Source organism: Pelodiscus sinensis, chromosome 6 (assembly GCF_049634645.1).
Source record: "Pelodiscus sinensis isolate JC-2024 chromosome 6, ASM4963464v1, whole genome shotgun sequence".
Taxonomy (NCBI): domain Eukaryota; kingdom Metazoa; phylum Chordata; order Testudines; family Trionychidae; genus Pelodiscus; species Pelodiscus sinensis.
The window spans coordinates 39,075,497-39,100,732 of record NC_134716.1 but is presented as its reverse complement, the minus strand read 5'-3'; the positions used below and the strand labels follow the sequence as shown (position 1 = coordinate 39,100,732).

Genomic DNA, 25,236 nt, shown 5'->3' with positions numbered 1-25,236 from the left:
AGGAAGGAAAAAATTACCTTCTGCATTTTTAGCTTGTATAATTTTGGCAGGAATAGGAAAGGTCAACATTTCTCGTTCACAAGTTAACGCTGTCAACATTGTGCGGATTTATGAAAATTGGCTTAGGGAGTAGGTAGTAGGTGCCCAGCGTCCCAGCTGCTGTTGTGATAAATTGTGTAATGTGGCCTGGATTAAAAATAATGCTCATTTAATTTGTTTAATGATACCAGCATGAAAAAGCCAGCACGCCTGTTCTGAAATCCAGCACACCGACTCCTCGAAGTGATGTGCCAACTCCGGGCACTAGTGCTACTCCAGGACTTCGTCCAGGCCTTGGCAAACCGCCAACAATGGACCCTCTGGTTAACCAAGCTGGTAATGCATTGCTTTTTATGTGTCTTTCTGAGTCTTTCATTAATCTTTTACTTATGTAACTATCTGTGAATACTTAAATAAATGCATTGCTTCTTTCTTTACACTGTTCAACAGGTTTGATAAGAAACAGATGTTCCGACTTAGTTTTCAGCAGCTTGTACCTCTTTCTGATTGACTGTTTACATTTGGTTTTATCTTCTGTCTACATAATCTAAACTACAGAATGACTCCTTTAAAGTTTCTGATAATTATTCTGAATGCAAGCGCCTTCCTAGCCCATTATCCTGTATTTGAGTCAGCTAATATTTAGTGAAATGTAAATCCTGACAACTTGAGAGTGATGCTTACCTTTGCTGTTCAGTCTTCAGAGGTAAGCTTTCTAAACTGCACCTCTCAGCCTTATTGCAGGAATTGGTGAAAGACCAAATAATGAGAACAGGGAATGAGCAATGCTGAGGAGGAAAATATGAAGGAAGGACTGGACACTGTGCTTAGGGATTATTAAAAGTAATCAGATTAAAAACCATATGCAGGGCTCAACAAACTGCTGAATCTACTCGCCCGTGGCGAGTAGATTTCAGCCGGTTGCGCCACAAGCCTCATTCACCAGCGCTTCGTGCATGCGCAGTGCCGGTCTTGCGCATGCGCAGTACGGGGCTGGCAAGTGGCTCTCGGTGGGGTTTGTCTAGCCCTGGCCATATGTATAGAAGAGCTTTCATTTACACAGAGTCCGAATAAGTGGTGGTGGTGATGATGAGCCTAGTTCAGAATGTAACTAGCAACACAAAGAGGGGAAGACTGGGTATTGCTCAAGAAGAATTCATCTGGAATGACATGTTTTCTTTCCTATGCAGAAAAATAGAAAGAAAATTACTTCAATTCAAAATGAGCATATTTTTTCATTAAACTGCAGCTGCTGGTTTGAGGACACCCTTGGCGGTATCAGGACCATATCCTGCTCCATTTGGAATGGTACCTCATGCTGGCATGAATGGAGATTTGACCAGTCCAGGGGCAGCTTATGCCAGTCTGCACAACATGTCCCCGCAGATGAGTGCTGCTGCAGCCGCGGCCGCTGTGGTTGCCTATGGACGATCTCCTATGGTAGGGAAACATGTTGCTTGCAGTCTCAATAGGATGAGGTTTGGTTCACTAGGAAAAGCTACATGCTTCATTTAACACTGTCAAGCTCCCAGGCCATAACGCCAGAGGCTTGACTGCTTCGCTGTTATGTTTCATTTTGCTATATGGCTAGAGAAACAAACTCATGCCTTGAAAACAAAGAATCTCAGTGTATTTATGTATGTTTCAGTTTTTGTTAACCTTCATCAATGCTTCGGTTCATTAAGAAATGCCAAACTATTTTTTTATTTATTTTCTGAATAAAAAGGTAGTGTTGGAAGCTACAAAGCACTTCATTGGTTCTCCGGACATCTGTTTCTCTCCTACTGGAGCAGATCCGTACACTTTACAGACATCCTACATTAATCTTGCAGCACATAGAAGGCTTTTTATCCACTTTTCTGTGCTTATAGTTTCATTTTTTTTTTTAAATAAAAAATTGAAGTTAGTTGGTGTGTGTCTGTTTATGGCTCTATGGCCTGGAAAGTTAAAAAATGTTAGATCTAGCAACAGTGCAAATAAGGTACTCCTGTAGTCGCCACTACCATAAAATATAACTAAGGGCCCAGTTCTGCAAACTTTTAAGTGCATGTGTTATTTTAGGAACACAAGTAGGCCCAGTGAAATCATTGGGATTATTTGTAAGCAAACTTAACGTGCATAAATCTTTGCAGGATATGGGAGGCTTGGTGCTATATTCTCTAAATTCTATAATGAGGCTAATCTTTTAAACTGGAAAACAGTTCAGTTTTCTTGAGCAGGAAGGACTGAAACTGTATATGCCATATCTTTAAAACCATGTGCATTATGATTTTATTTTATGGATACCATTTCAAAGAATGAACTTTGAATGCACTTTGGTCGATATTTGTTGTAGGGATGGCTTGATTTATTTATTTATGCTAGATGAATTAATATAATAAGATTTAAAATGCTAGAAAATCTTGAAGTAGCACATAATGTATTAAGCATATCATTACTGTCATATTTAAGCTGTTACAATAATGTACATCTGTTCAGTTTTTGATATGAACACTGGAAAATGTAAAAATAAATTTCTTAAGAATGTCCCTTTAATTCATTCCTTTAAGAAACATTGTATTTAAAAAATTCTGTAGAACATTTTGGAAATTCAAATAAGTTGGGGGTGAAGATAGGGATGTGACCGACTAGTCAACTGTCCAATAAGCAAGTGCTTATCGGATAGTCCACACACTACTCAACGAATTGGCCCCTGTCACTGCTGCTGCCTCTCTGAAATGCCGTGTGCAGCCCTGCATCTGCTGCTTTGATATGCTGCGTGCAGTCTGAGGACTCCCAGCCCAGGCCGCAAGCAGCATTTCAAAGTGGCAGCATCACATGAAGTCCAGGATCAGCTGGGGACTCCCCAGCTAACCCTGGGCTCCATGCAGCATTGGCAATTTGTAATGCCATGGCAGAGGTGCCCTTCTTGACTAATCAAGTAGTAGATGCAAATTGCATCAACTATTTGATTAGCCAGTTAATCTAAGTTTAACATCCCTAGGTGAAGAAAGGGGAGTTGTGTTTTCTTATTCGATAGGCTTGAGATTTATTCATTTTTCATTATCAGGTTGGATTTGATCCTCCTCCTCACATGAGAGTACCTGGAATCCCTCCAAATCTAGCAGGAATCCCTGGGGGGAAACCGTAAGTAACTTAGAACACCTAAATAGCAAGAGCACTTAGTTATATTATGTCCACAAACAAGACTTCCAAATGGAATGATATCTTGGGGTATTTTGATAGAGATTTCTGTTGTACTCTCCTGATAAGGAGCATTTCTTATAAATTCTCAACTGGCAGCTGTCATCTTATAATCGCATTTGTGAACATTTAATTATTTCCGGTGAGATGCTGTTGATGGGATACATCTCTGTTTCCTTTCTCTCAAGCCTTGCCATTGAACCAGAGGTAGCAAGGGAAATTGGAGAAGTAGTGCTCCACAGAAAAAAATAAGTTGTTTTGACTTTTATATTTTAAACGTGTGAATCTGTCTTTCAGCCACTACAAACAGTGGGTGCAAATCACATCCCCCCTATAAACTGGTAGATATTTTAGCAGGAGTGAAAGGCTGACGATATCACTGGGTCTCAAGCTTCAGAAATGTAGGTGACACTTGATGAGGATCATAAGTACAGGCAGTCCCCGGGTTACGTACAAGATAGGGACTGTAGGTTTGTTCTTAAGTTGAATTTGTATGTAAGTCGGAACTGGTACATATTGTAGGAGAAACTCTAGCCAAACATTTCTCCAGAGTTCAGTTTTATTCTAGGCTAGTGCGGGCTTGCCTCACCCCGTTTGTAAGTAGGGATCCGATGTAAGACGGATCCATGTAACCCGGGGACTGCCTGTACTTACTATGGCACATAACCTGCACATTAAAACAGGCATTTCTAAAAACTACCTCAAAAATGGAGCTGTAGATGTACAGTGGACATATACATGTGGGAAGGTTCATGTTCACAGCACTGTTTGAAATTGGATTCTTGTATTGATACTAAACTCGATATATAAAGAAAAAGAGCACTTTTTTAAAAAATTGTGACCATGCTGTTTTGCATTCACAGGCCAGTGTATTTTGAATTTTTTGAGTAATTTTATTTTTTAGTGAGGAAGTAAAGGTAATTAAAGCAGTCCTATAGTTAGCTAATACTCTGTTCTGTCAAATGAATTTTGAGATGCGCTTAAAAATGTTTTGCTTTCTGTATTTTCAGAATGTAGTGTTTTGTTGGCATAATAAGCAGTATTTTGAAATCATGCCACTTAAGTATGCCTTTCAGAGTGGTGGGTGAGCATTTTATTGAGCATTTGTAGCTAGATGATTGTGACAGTCCCTCCTCATGTTTTATGAAAATTGACTAATGAATATAAATATGTATAACTCAAAGATGCTTTGGACAAAATGCTTCATGTAACCAGTCAATTTTAATGTTACATTTGGTTGGATTTGTATATCCTATTTTGGTGCATGTATCCTTCTTGTATGAGAAATTAGAAATATGGCTAACTGAGGCATGTGACCATACCACCTGGTACTGGGATTCTGTTTTGACTATGGTATTTTTCTATGGAAGGAGAGCGGCGGGGCAGAATGTAGAATGAAAGGTTCCATTCCTGGAGGAAAGACTATATAAGCCCGTGGTCCCCAACACGGTGCCCGCGGGCGCCATGGCGCCCGCGGGGGGACTTGCAGGGGGGCGCGGCGGGGGGGCACCGGCCCCGGGCGCGTGGTTATGGGGGGGCCCCGGCCCCGGGCAAGCGGCTATGGGGGGGGCCACCCCCGGCTGCGCAAGTGTCCCCGCCCCCTGGCGCCCGGTGGGCGAACGGCCACGCCCCCTGGCGCCCGACAACCTCAAAAGGTTGGGGACCACTGATATAAGCTATCAGCCCTTTGTCTTCGGCTGACCTGGCACACTCCATCAGGATACAAGGGCTGGAGACCCTGGTCAGAGAAAAAGAGTTAGTGTCTGACCTGAAGATTATTCCTGAAATAACAGCTCTTTAGGGTAAGCATCTGCTTGCAATAAGTTTTTTAGTGATTTTTTTTTTTTAAGCTACATGTTTTCATTCAGTTTAATTTAGTAACTTACTTGACTCTTCACTTATAGTCACTGAAATCCTACTGTTTGTACTTAATAAAAAATACTTTTGTTTTCGGTGAGGCCTAGTGTAAGTAAGTGGTGTTTAGGGGAACGACCAGTGTGCATATCTCTCTTTTTTTCATTGATTAAAAAAGGCAAACATCCTCATGAGCTTCCCCTTTGTAAAAATTTTTATGCAGATCAAGATGGATTTATTTGGGGTTTTGATCGTTTTGGGGGATAGTTGCTTGGGTGCTGTGCTCTATGGAACTGCATTCTCCCAGAGCTGAAGTGGGTCAGTGTCTGCTTAGATTTTGAGGGGGCAGTAACCCCAGCTCTGTGCCTTGTGGGGGCGGAGACCAATGGAGCTGGCCTAATAGGACAGGGTGGTAGGGGAGCCCCAGAGGCAAAAAGGCTGGTGTCAGTGGTATGATCAGTATTCTAGGGAACAATCCCAAGGTTGTAAAGGTTTAATTAAACTTGGTAAAGTTCCACATTTAGGGCAGAATCCTGGACACACACAGCCTCCTTTTTAAACTCTGAATTTATTATTTTTGCAGTTTTCTTAAATATTTACATATTTTTACATAATTTTACAGAGAACGTGATTTCCAAAGAATACATTATTGATAAAATTCCTTTTTTCCTGGAGGTATTTTCTTTTATATCATGTATATATGATTTCCTGTTCAGTTTGCTCAATCTCCTGGCAGTGTTTATCTAAACTGCCTGCCTAATGTGGGAAATTCTGATAATTAAAAATATTGTGCAACGTGATTCTAGTTTCCGTTAAACTACCAGATTTAGCCGTGAAATAGGTTGAACTGTTTCCCCTCATCAGTGACATCTTCCTCTCACAGGTACATCATATGCCTCCCGATTGCCTCATGACTTTATGATCATGCAGATTCACTTCTGTTGCACTGCTTTCAAAATAATGTGATCACTCTTAGCTCTTTGAGTGATTGCTCACGTGTATTCCAATATGTGTGTGCATGATCATTGGAAGATTTTCCCTAGCAGTACCCAACGGGTTGGTTGTGATGCGTCATATATGTACACTCCTGCTGACCCGACTCAAGCTTAATTCCTTCTTTCTGCCAGTGACAGTTGTTGGAGTTTCTGACTTCTTGCTTTGCAAGTTATGGCCCACAGTTTTAAATAGAATATTGTTGGATCATTTATAGGCCGATTATGGGTAATTTTAATTCTTGGACTTCATTTATTAAGCCATTTTACTATTTCCATTTCATTAATGTTAGGAATATTTAAACAAATCATATTGGGGAAGGAGGCTCATTTCTAGATATAATTGTTATAGCATTCAGGATCCATTAGTCATGTGTTTCTTATTGCTTAAAAAGTATGATTTGAATGAAGTCTGTATGGTGTTTTCCTTCTGGTCACATAAGTGTTGCCCAAGAATTTAAAGCTTACTCATTGAAATAGCTTCGGAGAACACTCACTTGTAGTAATAAGTTATACACTTAGGCTGTGTCTAGACTGGCAAGTTTTTCCGCAAAAGCAGGTGCTTTTGCGGAAAAACTTGCCAGCTATCTACACTGGCTGCTTGAATTTCCGCAAGAACATTGACGATCTCATGGAAGAAATCAGTGCTCCTTGCGGAAATACTATGCTGCTCCCATTCGGGCAAAAGTCCTTTTGCGCAAAAGCTTTTGTGCAAAAGGGCCGGTGTAGACAGCTCAGATTCGTTTTGCGCAAAAAAGCTCCGATCGCGAAAATGGCGATTGGGGCTTTTTTGTGCAAAAGCGTGTCTAGATTGGCACGGATGCTTTTCCGCAAAAAGTGCTTTTGCGGAAAAGCGTCCGTGTTAATCTAGACGCTCTTTTCCGCAAATGCTTTTAATGGAAAACTTTTCTGTTAAAAGCATTTGCGGAAAATCGTGCCAGTCTAGACATAGCCTCAGACTTCTCTTAGGTAGGTTATCTCTGTGTCACGCTGTGTGGAGACTGTCTTGCCTCCTTAGCTGATAGTTGCCTCAATAGCCTTTTCATACTATAAATAAACATGGCAAACCTTTAAAATTCCAGGAGTTAGGGTAGTTTTCAGTTAACTGCATTAGGAGATTCTAGACTTATTTTAGCTGCATTTGTCCACAGCTAGGATGTCTTCTATTGCCCAGAGTAACTTTAAGATAGCATCTCTTATTTGTGTTAAGTCTATTGAAATTAATGGTACAACGTATGCATAACATGGCACCTGTCAAGGCATTGCAAACTGCAGGCGAATTCTCAGTTTATATTTGAAACTTATTATTTCCCAGACTCTCAAATTGGAGATGTCATTATTGTTGTGTATCCTGTTGCAGGTGGGAGAGGGGGAAGAAGATTTTCAGATGGAAATACTCTATCTCCTTCCATCTGTATCTGTTGGCTGCTGTCATTATCTGTTGCTACTCTGCAACCCTTATTTTTTGTTGTTGTTCTAAGTACCATTGATTCATTTTTCTTTCCAAAGAACCAGTATTTCTGTGAGCACCTGTTCTTTAGCCACAGTACACACTGAGATCATCTTAATAGAATAGATTGCTGCTAGAAAAATAAGCTGCCTCTTAGGAACTTGCTCTTGTTTTCCTGTTGGCGGCTGTTGCAAGATTTCGCTCTGGAAAACACCTTATTTTCTATTGCTTCACCTTGTGTTGTGTCACTAAGTTAAGTCCCTTACTTCCATCCTTTTCTGGTTTTTGTTTTTTAAATCTGCCACTGACAAGTTTATACGATTCAAAGCCAAATCCTGTTACAAGTGATGCTGTTGACTTTGGGCTATTGCATGCTGATGTGGAATGCTGCAGGGGGTTTCAGCTCTCCTGTTTCCCATTGCTACAAATTAGTGGGTCTTGGCAGTTGATAGCAGGTGACCTTATTTTATTTTTCTCCTCGAGACCCATTCCTTCCATTTTCTCTCCATCCTGCTCTCAAGGTGTGTTTAGCATTTGTTCTTCAGTTTTCCTGCACTCTTTCTGTGTTCTTTGTGGAGTTTTCCCTTTGTCCTGTATCCTGTATTTCTTCCATTACTGAAGCCCATTGCTAATTTTTCCTGTTACTGTGGAACTATTTTTTCTCTATGCATACAATCTTTTTTTCACTTATCTTGCCTTTAACGGCTTTTGGGACTAACTACTTTTTACTTCTAGTGCAATTGCACACTTCTGTCCTCATAACAAATGATTCAAGCTCATACTTTAAAATCTCATGGTCAGTAGTGTTTGGGAGAGGCCAGATGACCTAAAACTACTTCAGTTTTTGTCTTTAGATTTCCTGGCAGCACTTGTTCTGTTATTTTTCTTCTTCTGCCTTAGTCTCCAAATCAGTAATTACTTGTTTCCTGAAATCAGTACTATTTTCAGAGATGCTGTCTGGCATAATGACAGATCTTGCACCTTATGTCCCTTCTCTTGTTACTGTACAGTAAGCAGCACATAGATTTTATACTCTTTGGTATAGTGCTATGTTGATATTTGCTCATTTGATTAGTCATTGCAGTGGAGTTTTTAGCTTTCTTTACTGTCCCCTGTAGCTATTGTATTTAGATTCTTCTGGGTTTTCCCAGGAAGTGAGAAGCCCTGACTACTTCTCACTCTAGTTTTGCACTTAGTATTGATGCTAGAGTTAAATGGTAGCAACCTTTCGGTCACAAACTTGAGAATTAAAGAACATGCTGCCTTAAAAATAGATTTGCAACAGTAGTATTAAGGACATGTGCTTTTATCAGTACTCTATTTGCACTTTTCAAATCTAGTTTGGAGCATATGAATCTTACAGGCAAGATTGAGATGGAGGCAAAATTTAACTTCATTTTAAAATGTCAGTAATTTTAATATGGTTGCAGTATTTCACTTATTTAGATATTTACCCTGAATGTCCTAGTTAGAAGCTGACTAGTAATAATTCTGTTAAATACTTAGGTCATGCATACACTACACAGAAGATCGACACTCCAGAGGTCAATCTTATAGCATTCAATTTAGCTGGTCTAGTATGGACCCATAAATCGAACGCTGAAGGCAGCTCCAGCCGATGTTTGGTGGTACTCCTTTTGTGAGGAGTAAGGGAAGCTCCTGTCAGCCTCCCACTGAATGGGTGGTTCAGAAACACCATGTAAGATACTCTGACTCAGCTACGTAACTAACGTAGCTGGGGTTGTGTATCTTAACTTGATCTTCCACTGTAGAGTGGACCAGGCTCTAGAGTAAGATAGCTGGTCAAATCAGTTTAATCATATTTGTCATGCTAATTTTTCCATAAAATGAAGAAAGTCTTGCAGTTTAATTTCATCATAAAAACACTAATTCTAGATATTTCTCTGAAATGGCAAGAACAATTCTGGGGTTCTCTTCGGAGGATGACAGTCATAAAACAATTATCCTACTTAGAAAATGGAGAGCTAAAAGTGCAAGATTTATACTAAATTAATCTTAGCCAAATCAATACATTACAATTGTTTGTATTGTGGTAGTACATTGGAGTGTCGTCATATTCCTGGTACCAATCCAAAGGCCTGGTACAAATGGAAAAACAACTTACTGATTGAGTGAACTAAGATCAGAGAGATCACTTCTGGATAGATTGATTTAAATTAAAATGAATTAAAATTTATTCGTGATTTTAAACCAGCAAGTAGGAAACCCTGATTGAAGTAATTTATTGTAACCTTGTTTTGTGTTTGTACTTCTTGGTCCTCCTGTGATGCAGGGGAATGGAGTTGATCTCTCCTGAGGTCCCTTCCATTTCTAGTACTCTGATTCTTAGTTATTTTTATTTTATTGGTTGGTAATTTTTATTACTGTTAATTTGGTAAAATATTATTGCTGTTAATTTGCAGCTAAATATAACCATCTCACTAAATATGGTGCTTCTTTTTGCGAATGTGGAAGATACACATTAGCAATACACATTTATTTAAACATTTGTGTAATTTAACACACATTCTCTCATTCTTAATTTTTATATACTTTACAATTTTAGAAGATGACTAATGATGTTTCTGATTTACCAATTGGCATGTGTGATTTTTTAATTTTGTGATTGTCAAGTTCCATTTGGACAGAAATGAAAATTCAATTAATGCTTAAAAACAGCACTTTTTTATTAACGTAAAACTACTTATGTGTAGGAACTACAGGCAGTCCCCGAGTTACGCGGATCCGACTTATGTCGGATCCGCAGTTACGAACGGGGATTTTCTCGCCCCGGAGGACTGGAGCGGCGGGACGCCTGGTCCCACTGCCCGCCTCCTCCGGGGCGAGAAAAGCTGCTCCCCGTCTCCCTGGTCTGCAGACCAGGGAGACGCTGAGCAAAGCGGCGGAGGACCCGGGGCCGGACCCGCGGCCGCTTCCAGATCAGCTGGAAGTGCCGCAGGTCCGGCCCCAGGTCCTCCGCCGCTTTGCTCCACGTCTCCCTGGTCTGCTGGGGGGGGGGGAGGGGGAGAGGGGACACAGCTAGTGCGCCCCCCCTCCCCCCCCAGCAGACCAGGGAGACGTGGAGCAAAGCCCCGGGGCCTGTGGTAGAGCAGGTGGGGCGCTGCCGGTTGGTCCCGCAGCACCGCTCCTTGGCGCTACTGGACCAACCCGGCAGCACCCGAGCTGCTCTGCCCCAGGCGTTCCCAAGTTAGCCGCTGCTGAAACTGACCAGCGGCTGACTACAGGAAGCCCGAGGCAGAGTTGCTCTGCCCCGGGCTTCCTGGAATCAGCTCCTGAGCAGTTTCAGCAGCAGCTGACTTGGGGACGCCTGCGGTTCTTAAGTTGAATCTGTATGTAAGTCAGAACTGGTGTCCAGATTCAGCCGCTGTTGAAACTGATCAGATTCAGCCGCGGCTGAATCTGGATGCCAGTTCCGACTTACATACAGATTCAACTTAAGAACAAACCTACAATCCCTATCTTTTACGTAACCCGGGGACTGCCTGTATAAGACATAAAATTGATCAAAACCATGTTCTGAATTTAAAACATGCTGATTTTTTAAACAACCAGTATATCGTTTGTAGCTTCTGAATTGAACTTGCCCTGCAAAATCAGTGTGAAATCTAGGTCAAGATGTGCTTTACTAGTATAACTTTCTGCCTGTGTATTTTCACCAATTATAAAAGTTTTGCAGCTGGAATTTAAAGTTCTGCTCTGTGTGTGTGTGTGTGGGGGGGGGGGGGAGGGGGGGCTGAGAGAGAGACAGACAGACAGAATAGGTCCAATTGCAGCCTCTCACTGCTGTCCTGATTCTATACCTTGATCCTGTTCCTCAGATCGGACCTGTTGTGTAATCTTGGGCAAGTCACTTCACTTCTTTATCTTGTTTGTACCTTGCACAATGAGGCCTTGATGTTGGAGCCTCTGACTACTACTGTAACACAAACAATTCTGTTTATTTAATGAGGCAGGAAAAAATAGTATGTTTATCATAGTGCATAGGCAACCTCAGTTTTGACATTTCCTAACTTTAAAGTGCTTTAATTTATAACCTAAACAATGTTCAGAGTGGGATTGGGGTTTTTTTGGGGGGGGAGGGGGCAGGGAGAAGAGGAGGACACTGTTTAATGTTTTTTCATGGGGACCCCTCCTGTACTTTATGAAATACCAGAGTTATGGTTGGCTGTGTAACCTTAATTTTGCTCCCATCCACACGCTTTATGGTGCAGTCTTTAATTACATAATCAAACAGTATTTTTTTTCACGCTGCCTCTTTTTATTCTTTATTGACAATAATTATGGTATTTAGAAAGGTGAGCTTTTTGAGGTGAGTAAAGAACTGCCCTCTAAATCAAATACTAATGAGTACCTATAAATAAAAACTACTCATTGAATGAAAGAAGATAAGTTGTGGAGTGACCTACAAGATATTTATTGTCGAGGAGTAGTGTTCACTTAGTTCCTTTCCTCTTTCAGGGCATAGGAATAAAGAGAGAGTGCTACAAACCTGATACAGACTATAAAACCAGAGAGAGGGCAATAGGTAATATGAGTCTGACTATCAGCAGTGTGATGATAAATGGTATATTCTGTTCAATGCAAGGAATGTCCTGTCACAAGTTTTCCCAACATCTTCTGTTAGCCCATGTGAGAAACACCTGTGTCATTACGGCCCTCAAAACCAGGCTCTAGTATTCTTTAAAAGAATACTATGTTTATGTTTTCATTATCAGTCTATTTCCTATTTATTAAGTTTTGCAACAATATAACCTTTGTCTCCTGTGCTTTTCTTGTATCTTGTTTCCTCTTTCTGGTTTCATTCCACTTTTCCATCTGTATATGTTGCATTGTTTGGAGAGAGTATCTTTCCATTCTTTTTCTCTCCATGCTTATTGTATTCTTTCCTCTTTCTTTTCAATGTTATCTTCTTTTCTTTACTTTGGATCCTACATTTTCTCTTGCCTGCATCTTCCTGATCTTCCTCTCCTTCACTTCTTAGCTAGTGTAGCTCCCTCATTCTGTTTCTCACTCTCACTTACCTGTATGCATTCACTCAAGTATGGATTTTACCACGTGTGACTAGGTATAAGAAATATTCATGCCTTAACTTAATTGTAGCTTGCTCTTCACTCCTGTAACTTCCCTGTGAAAACAAGAGTATATGGGGTGCTCTTTTGCTTCTTCCTTTCATACTGAAAAGATCATTAATGATATATGGACTATTTCTGCTCTCAAACTTAATCCCTTCCTTCAAGGGGAAGGTGCCAGCATTCCATCAATTCTCTCTCCCCATTCCTAATCCGTGTACTCACCCCATTTGAATGGGTTTTTAATCGCTGGTTATAGCATGTGATTTACAGAAAACACAAATAGGAAAAATTTGACTACCAATTTTAGGATAGAATGGCAATTACATAATGTAATATGTAAAAAGTGTGAATTTCATCTGAGTTACACTAACTAAGGGGCTGTATTTGTAGTGTAGGGTAGGCACTTTCAAGACTTTCTTAAGGAAAAATACTTTTTTGGGGGGGGAGGGGGCAGATGGATAAGCAGGCGGAGCACCAAACAGTGTGACTCAAACTGGCTCAATTTGTATTAGTGAGCAGGCAGTTTATTCTCTCTTCCATGTTCATTCAGTTTTGGTCTTCTTGAGATTGTCATAAATGTGGCAATAACAATGATGGGAATATTGGTCTTTGTAATGTGAATCAGATATGCATTTAAAATATTAGGACAAAATTAGGGATCTCACCTAGGCAATAAAATGTGTCCTATAAATGGTAATTGAGCTATAAAGGAAACACTCAAAACCCTAACTATTATTAGTGGAGTAGTTTTAGGCAGATGCCTCACATGTATTATTCTATCTGCTTTTTTTTACAAGGAAAAATGTATCTTTATTCAGCTACAGTTCCCCATATTCCAGATAGCAGTTTCAGTTCACTTAAACTCTGACACTAGCAAAAATGCAAATATTAAAGCTGTACAAATAATCAAAAATGCCTGGGAAATTGGGCATGTCAGCTTCTTTGCAGAAATGAGACCCTACAAATGTTGTTCAGAGGAACAGCCACTAGGAAAAGGTATCAGTCAGCCTTTCAATTGAAGTTGTATGGCCTCCATTTGTTCATATTTGCAGTCTAGATGTTTGGTTAAATTCACGAAGGGTAAAAGGTAGCTGCTATGACCTCATAGACATGTTTTAAAAAGGGACTTGTTAATCATACCACTTAATGCACTTACCGTTTTTGTGCTTCACAAGCAAGAGGAGATGGAATTGTCTGTTGTAAGTCCTCTCTTCTCATCCCAAATTTCTTGTGTGTGCATAGCACTTGGCACTGCAGCTTGGATGATTTTATTTTTCACATTATGTCAATCTAAGGAACTGGTAAAGGTTGTTCTTATTTGTCATAACTCAGCAATGTAATGGTTGACATAATTCTCCATCTTTGTCATTACTCTCCCTCCTGCTCCCCCTTTCCCCCCAAAGAGCATACTCCTTTCACGTTACTGCGGATGGTCAGATGCAGCCTGTACCTTTCCCTCCTGATGCCCTCATTGGACCAGGAATCCCTCGCCATGCTCGTCAGATCAACACTCTGAATCACGGGGAAGTAGTATGTGCAGTTACCATCAGCAACCCCACAAGACACGTGTACACAGGTGGAAAGGGATGTGTCAAAGTCTGGGATATTAGCCAACCTGGCAACAAGAGCCCTGTCTCTCAGTTGGATTGCCTGGTAAGCAAACAGGAACTTGTGTACAAGAGTAACTTCTCCTTGGAGACCCAATAAGGAAATAGCTCTCCAGCCCTGGATTTTATTCATATTATAAGGAAATATTAGGCAGTTCTTTTTCCTGTTTTTGGCATGTAACTTTTTTTAAATAAAATGGTGGCAATGGTATAGGAAGAATTGTAGTTTAGTCCTCATAGATAAGATCAATAATCAAATACTGCACTAGAGAAATAACTTTTAAATGGGAATTTTCCCCAATTCTTCCTCTTGCAGTTAATGGAGGTTTCCTCATTAGATAAATCACAGTAAGTGAAGGCAATCAGGCTTGCTCTGAGATGCCTAGAATGTTCCATGAGTATTTTTTTTTTGCTACAGTTCATTAAAACTAGTGTTTCTTAAACTGTGTGCTGCGAAGAACAGAATTCAAAATGGCTGCCCTTAAAGGGGCAGGTGACTATTTTTGTTCAATAACTTCCCCCAACCCTTTTTTTCTAACTTCTCCCCCTTCCTCTCCTCCCCCCCGACCCTTCCGACCCTTTTCCCCCAACCTTTTTTTTTTTTTTTTTTTTTTGGATCAACAAAAAAAATCCTTGGTGTTCCTCATAAAAAAATATTTGCTGTTCCATGGTCTTAAAAAGTTTAAGAAACACTGATTTAAACAGAAGATACTCACAAGGTGCCTGATTACAATATGGGTATTGGTCTGAAAGCTTGATACGGAACTAATAAATATTTGCTCTTGTTCTGAACGTGAACATACATTTGTTGAGAGCTGACAATGAATTCAGTGCTGCATACAACATGGAGCATTGGCTTTAGAACCAATACATTTGGAAAGAAAGGCAAGCAGTAAAATGCGCACTGTGTAAAGGCAGGTACCTTTCTAAGGGCGTAGGCTATAAATCACTTTAATACCCATTTAAAACACAGCAAGTTCTACTTTTAATATTCAGTGATATTGGTACGAGCCAAGTTATACAGTCAAGCTTTGCTGGGTCTTCATTTCTGTTTGTCTGTCTGTTGTGGAGGACACAATCCTGGAAGCAGTGTTCATAGCTATCTAAGTATAAGTTATGTAGCCTTATTGCTGCATATAACAAGGCCTGCAAGTTACATGATTGCATTGCTGTAATAAGGAAAGTGTAATGCAAAACCAATAATAACATTGCTATTTTGAATGTTTTGAGTTATAGGTTTTATCCTTTTGGTTTCTACAGAGCTCTCACCACAATAATTTTGCTATTTAAAATGACAGCCAATTTATGGAGTAAAACTTGTAATGATTGAAGCATAGACTGTTTTGCCTTAGTACTTTCTAGTCCTTAACATATCACAAACATGAAACTAGTTATATAGTAAGACCTCTGCTGACAAACGGAGATCCAGTGTTAAGTCCCAAGAAACAGGTTAAAAGCAGTCAGCACACAAAATGTGCAGCATTTATAAATAAGATCAAAACAGCGTTTAAGGGAAAAAATTTAGGTCAGTATGACTTATGTACTATTTTTCATAGATGATTTCTCCACGCTGCCAAAGAGGTCATTTGCTCTTTCGGAAATATTCCTGCACTGTTGGCAGTCCTAGCAGAAGGCATGCATTTGTACAACAAGCAAACTCTTGGCTCTGTTAGCTTGGCTCTGTTGGTTTGTAATGAGATGTAAGAATTGCTTTCCATCAGCTTCAAAACAAAGTAGGCTTCCGTACTCACAATATGAAAAAAAACTGTAGCTTAATTTCCACAGCTGTACTCTCTGCTGTGTGGTGAGAGGTAGAAGATTGAAGCCATAGAATCTGCTGGTGAAATTTGTGTATTTTGGCAGCAGGAGAATACAAACTAGTGTTTAAAACTTGGATGCTGAATGAACCATGTCATTGGTTATTATCAATAGGCGTTTATTAATGTAACTGAGGTAGCTTGTATTACACAGAACAGAGATAACTACATCCGCTCCTGTAAATTGCTGCCTGATGGATGCACCCTCATAGTTGGTGGGGAAGCCAGCACATTATCCATATGGGACCTGGCAGCACCAACTCCTCGTATAAAAGCAGAGCTGACATCATCTGCTCCAGCCTGCTATGCTCTGGCTATCAGCCCTGATTCCAAGGTCTGCTTCTCGTGCTGTAGTGATGGGAACATTGCAGTATGGGATCTGCACAACCAGACATTGGTCAGGTGAGTTACTCTAAAATATTTATTGTACCTACATAGTGTATTTCTTGCTAAGTGTTACGTAGATACACCTGTTGTCTAGAGAACAGAATGAATCCTACTTAAGTAGATGTTAGTTGAGTGATAGTTTCAGCCTATTACTGGGAGACATTCTCCCATTTCATAATGGGCCTGATCCAAAGCCCATTGAAGTCAATATAAAAACTCTCATGGGTGCCAATGAATTTTGGACCAGCCACAAATCACTGCAAACCTTGGCATGTTTAATTTTCATGGGTATGAAGAGTGAATGCATAATTTGGGGTAGTATTAAAGTTTGTTTCTTTGTCTTGTGAGCATTATTACATAAATATTGAAAATCGCCTCATACATTGTAACAAAATTGGACTACCCAAAAGTGATTTACAAGAGTGAGGATTCTGCTAACTGTATCACTAAGGGATACCTCTATATCAGGGGTGGGGGAAAAAATTTGATGGGAGGGACTACTCAAGAGTTTGGAAAGAGGTCGAGGGCTGCACTCTTCCATAATGTTAATGGAGGAGGTGCAAGGTCTGAGATGAAGGCCGGGTGCAGAAGGGAGCTTAGGGTAAGGAATTGGGGTGAGGGGGAGGGAAAGTGGGATCACAGTTTTGAATGAGAAACTGCTTGGCAGTTGCTTTTCTGAGTGGTCTGCGGGGCAAGCAGGGGAACCTGCCTGGAGCTCCCCGCTGTGCCCGCAGGCCAGATCTGGTGTCTTGGCAGGCCAGATTCAACGTATTTTGCCCAGGCCTGTTCTATATGATTACTTCTAATTTTCCATTGCCTGCTAGTTTTACTAATTGATAACTCCTAGTATTTTCAGACCAGTGGTTCAAAAGAAAACGTGCCAAAAGACCTTTAGTATGGCAGTTGAAAATTATTTATAGTGGAGTCCCAAAAGATTCTCTTTCCTCTCCACCTTTGACACTAAGGCATAGAATCATAGGACTGGAAGGGACCTCGAGAGGTCATCGAGTTCAGCCCCCCGCCCTCAAGGCAGAACCAAGCTCTGTCTACACCATCCCTGACAGATGTCTATCTAACCTGTTCTTAAATATCTCCAGAGAGGGAGATTCCACCACCTCCCTTGGCAATTTATTCCAATATTTGACCACCCTGACAGTTAGGAATTTTTTCCTAATGTCCAATCTAAACCTCCCCTGCTGCACTTTTAGCCCATTACTCCTTGTCCTGTCCTCAGTAACCAAGAGGAACAAATTTTCTCCTTCCTCCGTGTGACACCCCTTTAGATATTTGAAAACCGCTATCATGTCCCCCCTTAATCTTCTTTTTTTCCAAACTAAACAAGCCCAGTTCATGAAGCCTGGCTTCATAGGTCATGTTCTCTAAACCTTTAATCATTCTTGTCGCTCTAGGTATATGACATCCACCGCTTCTCCCTTATCCACAAGGCTCGTTATCCTATCAAAGAAAGCTATCAGATTAGTTTGGCATGACTTGTTCTTCACAAACCCATGCTGGCTATTCCCTATCACTTTATTACCTTCCAAGTGTTTGCACATGATTTCCTTAATTACCTGCTCCATTATCTTCCCTGGGATAGACGTTAAACTGACCAGTCTGTAGTTTCCTGGGTTGTTCCTATTCCCCTTTTTATACATGGGCACAATATTTGCCCCTTTCCAGTCTTCTGGAGTCTCCCCTGTCTGCCATGATTTTTCAAAAATCATAGCTAAAGGCTCAGATACCTGCTCTATCAGCTCCTTGAGTATCCTAACTTTCCTAAGTGATTTTTAACTTGTTCTTTGTGTATCCTATCTTCTAAACTTACCCTCTCTCTGCTTGTATTCACTACGTTAGGCACACCTCCAGACTTCTTGGTGAAGACCGAAACAAAGAAGTCATTGAGCATCTCCGCCATTTCCAAGTTTCCTGTTATTGCTTCTCCCTCCTCACTGAGCAGTGGGCCTACCCTGTCCTTGGTCTTCCTCTTGCTTTTAATGTATTTATAAAAGGTCTTCTTGTTTCCCTTTATGCCTGTAGCTAGTTTGATCTCATTTTGTGCCTTTGCCTTTCTAATCTTGCCCCTGCATTCCCGTGTTGCTTGCCTATATTCATCCTTTATTATTTGTACTAGTTTCCATTTTTTATATGACTCCTTTTTTTATTTTGAGATCGTGCAAGATCTCCTTGTTAAGCCAAGCTGGTCTTTTGCCATATTTTCTGTCTTTTCTACACAGCGGAATTGTTTGCTTTTGGGCCCTTAACAACGTCCCTTTGAAATACTTCCAACTCTCCTCAGTTGTTTTTCCCTTCAGTCTTGCTTCCCATGGGACCTTACCTACAAGTTCTCTGAGCTTATCAAAACCTGCCTTCCTGAAATCCATTAACTTAATTGTGCTGGTCTCCCTTCTACCTTTCCTTAAGATCATGAACTCTATTATTTCATGATCACTGTCCCCTATGCTGTGTTCCACTTTCAAGTTCTCAACTAGTTCCTCCCTATTTGTTAAAACCAAATCCAGAACAGCTTCTCCTCTGGTAGCTCTTTCAACCTTCTGAAACAGAAAGTTGTCTCCAATGCAGTCCAGAAACTTATTGGATAACCTGTGCCCTGCTGTGTTAGTTTCCCAACATATGTCTGGATAGTTGAAGTCCCCCATCACCATCAAATCTTGGGCTTTGGATAGTTTTGTTAATTGTTTAAAAAAGGCCTCATCCACCTCTTCCACCTGGCTAGGTGGCCTGTAGTAGACTCCTAGCATGATATCACCCTCGTTTTTTACCCCTTTTAGCTTAACCCAGAGACTCTCTACACAGCTATCTCCTACGTTCATCTCCACTTCAGTCCAAGTGTGTACATTTTTAATATACAAGTCAACCCCTCCTCCCTTTTCCCTTTTGACTTCTCCAAAGCCAATTGCCAGTGAAAAAATCAGGAATCTCATATGTCAGGATTAAGGAAAACTTGAGATGGTCCTTTGTTACTGAGAGCTGGGAGTTCCCAATACAAAGCTTTAAAATTAAAACGTTTCGTGATCATGGGCCTCTGACCCACTACCACCAAGAGCATAATTTTGCTGATTCAGTCATGATGATGGTATTGCTTTTAGTTTTCTGGATTATATCCTACTGTTTATGCAACCAAATCTATTACATATGTGTCATCTTGACTCTCAGAAAAATAAATAATGCAGAAACCAGTAGTTTGTCCTGTGGATAGTTTGTTTTTTAATCATGATGAGCCATTCATTTTTCCCAGATGTGATGGCTGTCGTACTTTGGTTTGAAATAGCTTTCCTTCCTCCCAAAATCTGATAGGAAATATTTGACTGCTTTTGTTTAGCTAGCTGTACTTCGGATCATTTCCCTAACACCTGCAAAATGATTCTTGTAATGTGTGCATTTCATGTCCAGCCAGGGGGAGGGGCTGGCTCCTGCACATCAGCAGACACAGAAGAGATGAGACACACACACAGAATCCAAAACTAACAACACAACAGTGTTTACCTTGAGCACTGGCAGGAAATCATTATTCAATCTGGTTTGTTTTATCAGGCAATTCCAGGGCCACACAGATGGAGCCAGCTGTATTGACATTTCTAATGATGGTACCAAGCTCTGGACGGGAGGTTTGGACAACACTGTCAGATCCTGGGACTTGAGAGAAGGGAGACAGCTACAACAGCATGACTTCACATCACAGGTGACTAGTTTTTCCTACTTTTTTTTTTTTAATTTGCCAGTTTATTTAGGAAGATACTCAAGAACTAAATCCAGTGCAAGTGAGAAACTTTTATGTTGCTATGAGAAGCCAAAACATGCAATATGTTTTGGTATTCCTATAGTTTATTGGCAGAAAAACTGCAATAATAACCTAAAGGACAGCTCACTTGTTCTCCCAAAAAACATAGTTTGAATTACAGGAATAAATAACTAAATATTCCAGTATTCTCTTATCAGAATTGGAACTGTAGTCTTGCTGGTGAACAGTTTGGATTTTGTTTGTCTCTTTCCTTTACTGTGCTATTTCATTTATTAACACTGCAAAAAGGTAAACATTCTCATTTAATTCCCCTAGATCTTTTCCCTGGGCTATTGCCCTACTGGTGAATGGCTAGCTGTGGGAATGGAAAGCAGCAATGTGGAAGTACTACATGTAAATAAACCAGACAAGTATCAACTACACCTTCATGAGAGCTGTGTGTTGTCACTTAAGTTTGCTTACTGTGGTAAGTTGACCTGTGTTTGAATACCTGCTCTGCCAGTTACTTTACTGGGTGACTTGGGGGAGGTCGCTTTGTCTTTCTGCCTCTTACTTGTCTCTGTAAAATAATGATAATATCTCTCTCTTCCTCCCATGGCTGTTATGAGAATTTCATGTTTGTAAAGCTCTTTCTACGTATGAAGTGGTTTTTTTAAGTACTATTATTACAAGCAGCAGCAGCATTCCTATGGGGTGGGTTTCACATTCTGTCCCCCATCTCTCACACACACAGTACTAATCAACGACATGGTTTCTGCTTACATCTCAGAGCTTTGAATAGTGCTGATCATCTAGCTAATAACTCCAGAGGTTAATAGGCTTGTTGAGTTAAATTTTATAAATGTGAGTTAAATGTAAAAATCTGAGAATTGTTAGATGTTTTATTACATGCTCTCATAGACATTCTGTTAAATTTCTAGGTAAATGGTTTGTGAGTACTGGAAAAGATAACCTTCTTAATGCCTGGCGGACCCCCTATGGAGCCAGTATATTCCAGGTATAAGTAATAGCTTTTTTTTGGTATTGTTTTGTTTAGAAAAAAGATGAAATAGTGGCAATACAAAGATTGGGCCTTTATCTCCAGCTATGTGCTCTGTATTATTTGAAACCAGAAATGTGTGCTGGAGGGAAGATGGAAAAAAAAAAAGGATTTTTTTAATGTTATATTTTTTGAGTGCTTGCACATGTCCATTCTACTTCTGGTGTCTGCATCTAATGCACAAGAGCTGGAAACTTTTCCCTTAGAGTTACCCATTGGGGTTGCAGATGCACCTTCAGCTCCCTTGTGCTGCTGCCCCAGACCTCCCTCAGATCCTTCTGATCTCCTGGGATCTGTAGTCAAAGCTCATGCACATGCTCCTGCAAGTTTCTCCCTTTATGTGGAAATGATCTTCCTTTACAGACATCGATAAAGTTAGTGATATGCACTGGTGTTAGATTAGTGTCAGTTTTATTCATTTTTCTTGGTTCTTTCTTATTTGTGGGTATGCTGGGGTCCCTGGATTTTACATTGTGTGCTGGCTGCAAGAAATCTGTCAGTGAGTGATCCTTGTTTCACCTGCCTGAAGTGCCTCATTGTGGGATACATTTGAAATCCCTGCCAGATTTGCAAGGACTTTAAACCAGACACCAAAAAAAGACAGATAGGTGAGATTGTGCCACACATCTTCAGAAAGGCTACTCTTGCATCCACATTCTGTACCTTCCTGTCAAGGAGAGTATGAAGTACTTTGGCATTGGTGAGGAGTGTCCCTTGGGACACTGCTTGTAAAGGTCACCCCTTTTTTGTTGGTGAGAGAAGCATGGAAGATCAGACCATTTGTCAGTAGCGATGCAAGCGAGTAGTCCACTACCTGACTAATCAATCCTCCCCCTTGCTGCCTCTGTATCAGGCAGAAAGGTGGGGGAGGAGCCAGTGCTGGGGGGAACTGGCTTAAAATCTGGTTTCCCCCCAGCACCTTCTCTGCGAGGCGCAGGAGTGGCAGAGGTGTAGTGGGGAACTGTGTGCCTTTGCTTTTTATACGTAGTAAGAGCCTGGTGGCAGGAGCCCGGTGGCAAAAAGCAAAGCTGCAGAGAACCCCTTTACTGACTAATTGAATAGTCGATGGAAAATTCTGTTAATTACTCAAGTACCTTACTAACCCTATTTAACATCCCTGTTTGTCAAAGGAGCTAAAAGTTGGGTCCGATCAAAGACTAAGGTCCCAGGGACCATCTCAGTAAACAACTTGGAGGACAAGTTAGGACTGTGGACACCAGAGGCCTCAACTGGTTGATCACGAGTCCTCGACCAGTCGATCGCGAGGCATCCTGTCCTCCCCGCTCCCATTTCCCTCTCACCCCCGAGAAGCCCCACTACTTACCTCAAGTGAAAATGGAGGTAGCATCGGCTTCCTGGGAATGGACAGAAGTCCCGCAGCTTAGTGCCACTTCCGGCAATTCTGGAAGTATGCTAGCTGCTCTTCCGGGTGTACTGTGGGAGGGAGCTTTGGCTCTCAGCACTGCACAGGAGGGGTTAATCAGCTCCGGGGCAGGCACACAGGGGGTTTCTTGGCATGCGCAAGGGGGGGAGGGGGTCGGCTGCGGGGCAGGCACGCACTGGTTTCCCTCTGGCGGGGGGGGAAGGAAATCCTGGGAGGAGGCAGATGCAGGGGACTCGCTGCCTCCACTGGCACCCCACTCCCCAGCCCCCACTCTCTAGCTACAGAACGCTGTCCCCACTCCCCTGCCCCCAGCTACAAAACGCTGTTCCCAATCCCCTGGCCCCAGCCGCAGAACTCTGTCCCCACTCCCCTGTCCCCAGCTGCAGAACTCTGCCCCTATTCCCATCCGCACTCCCCGAATTCTGTCCTCTGCCCTCCCAGCATCCTATTCCCTCTCCTGTGCCCCCTGCTGCAGAACTCTGTCCCCACAAAATGTATAATTATAAATGCTTCATTTTAGATTTAAATAGCATGAATAAAAAACAGACCATTTATTTCATAACTATAAACACGTGATTTTAATTTTATATATCTCATAATTTAAAAATAAACAGTTTATCAGAGTGTGTAAATAAGGGCTGGGAATAGCAAGTGATGGACAGGAGGAGAATAGAGAGGGCAGGGCTTCAAGGAAGGGGCGGGGCGGTAGATCTTTGCCTGTTCTGAGATTTAAAAAGTGAACTTGGGTGTAAAAAGGTTGGAGACCACCGAGTTAGGATATCCTTTGGGAAGATATATTCCCTCTTACCAACCTTCTCCTATCACGGGTTATCAACTCTAGCAAGCATGCACGCCTGGGCCATTGAGAAGGATCTCTGCTACAGTGCCAGCTCCTTCAGTGCATCAGTAATAGCAGCGGGAACATTTCTTGATATCGATGGTGCTGGAGACCTGCAGCACAAGATACACTTAGCAACGTTTTTTTCCTAAGCACCATTCTCATAAGGATGAGGAGAGGTTCCATACCCTGGATGCTAGAAGAGTATTTGGACAGAATTGGGTCTTGTAAATCATTGTCCCAGCTGTTTGTCAGTTACACTCAAAATGAAAGGACTTCCAGTCTCAACTCAGAGGATTTCATCCTGCATGCATCAGTTCTATGATGCTGCACAGCTAGGTACCCCCTCCAAATGGGGTGGAAGGATACTTTACAAGATCTCAAGCAGCTTCAGCAGGTTTTTTTGGCTCATGTACCTGTAACAGATACTTTGTAGAGCAAGTTGGTCATCAATGTAGCCTTACTACTCATTATGCTATACTCAACATTCCAAAGTTGATGCCACATTTGGACAAATTGTCCTTCAATCCTTGTTCACATAGACTCCAAAAGCCATCTTCGGATTGTACTTTTTGTGAGCCACCTGAAGTGGAATGGACACGTGCAATTGCTTGAAGGATTGAAAACAGTTACTAATTTGTTCTGTAACTGTTGTTGTTTGAGATGTATTGCATGTGTGCATTCCATGATGTACCCATCACTCTCTCTATAGCAGAGTCCCATCTGGTTAGAAGGAACTGAGAGGGTTTGGGGTAGCATCCAACAGCACAAGGTGGCTGATGGTGAATTCGCTTCCCCAAAGAGTATCACTAAAGTAAAAATCTCTGACTCTAGTTCACTGGGTACACAGACAGACCCTCCCCTCCCCCCAGTGGATGGACATAAGCAACATGTCTCAAACAGTTATTGAACAAATTAGTAACCAATTTTTTTGTTATTTTTTCCCCCATCTAGTCCAAAGAATCCTCATCTGTACTTAGTTGTGACATCTCTGTGGATGATAAATACATAGTTACTGGTTCTGGAGACAAGAAAGCTACGGTCTATGAAGTCATCTACTGAAAAATGTGATGGGCACATAACTTAGAGTTGAACTGGGCCAAATGTTCTTAATTTGTAGAAGTAGAAAGGTTTTAACCTTTTTAAAAAATGGAACAAAATACCGGATTGCAGATCTTGAAATGAAACAACTCCAAGTATACAAAATAGAAGCCAACATCCAGCAACTAGGTATCAGCTACCTGGACCAAATGAAATATGGAGGCAAGATGGACAGATGTAGCCTAGGTTTGGGGGATTTAAAAAAAGGAGTCTGCTGATGAATGTTGAAGCCGCCTTTTTTCTTTCTTTCTTTTTTTGTGATCTCATACAAACCTTTCTCATTGCCTGAATATGTGGGATTACCTTTCTTTTTCTTGCAGTTCAACTTGCATTCTGTCCTGTGTAGAGCAGTGATGTCTCAGATGAACTTGCTTTCCTGGTTTTGCATCTTGTGATATGTTTTTGTATTTTTGTTGAAGGTCAAACATTTGTATAAATTGTAAATATATTTCGTTTATTACAGTAAAGGCTTTAGTACCAACAGTCTTTTTTGCTCTCACTTATTAAGTGATTTATTTCAATACTTTTTTGGGATATAATTACTTTTATGGGAAAATGCAAAAGCTATGTAAAGTTTGAGAACAACGTCCTATACTTTATTTACTAACCATCCCTAGAGTTATCATATGTGAAACCACATTTATAAAATTCAGTAGGAACTGTCTTGTGCTACAGAAAACTGAACAGAAATT

The 25,236-nt window shown here is 41.0% G+C and overlaps 1 protein-coding gene across 4 annotated transcripts in view; it reads left to right on the top strand.

Annotated features, from left to right (window-relative positions):
- TLE1 (TLE family member 1, transcriptional corepressor) overlaps nucleotides 1-25,030 on the top strand; it is an 89,524-nt gene extending 64,494 nt beyond the window's left edge. For all 4 annotated transcript variants that reach the window (XM_075931753.1, XM_075931752.1, XM_075931754.1 and 1 more), the window contains 9 exons: nucleotides 231-375; nucleotides 1,289-1,479; nucleotides 3,089-3,165; nucleotides 14,015-14,264; nucleotides 16,190-16,437; nucleotides 19,975-20,122; nucleotides 20,498-20,648; nucleotides 21,103-21,179; nucleotides 24,398-25,030. In XM_075931753.1, coding sequence (XP_075787868.1) covers nucleotides 231-375; nucleotides 1,289-1,479; nucleotides 3,089-3,165; nucleotides 14,015-14,264; nucleotides 16,190-16,437; nucleotides 19,975-20,122; nucleotides 20,498-20,648; nucleotides 21,103-21,179; nucleotides 24,398-24,505 — 1,395 coding nt within the window. In that variant the 3' untranslated portion in view covers nucleotides 24,506-25,030. The remainder of the gene's footprint in view (nucleotides 1-230; nucleotides 376-1,288; nucleotides 1,480-3,088; nucleotides 3,166-14,014; nucleotides 14,265-16,189; nucleotides 16,438-19,974; nucleotides 20,123-20,497; nucleotides 20,649-21,102; nucleotides 21,180-24,397) is intronic.
- Nucleotides 25,031-25,236: the final 206 nt, after the last annotated feature.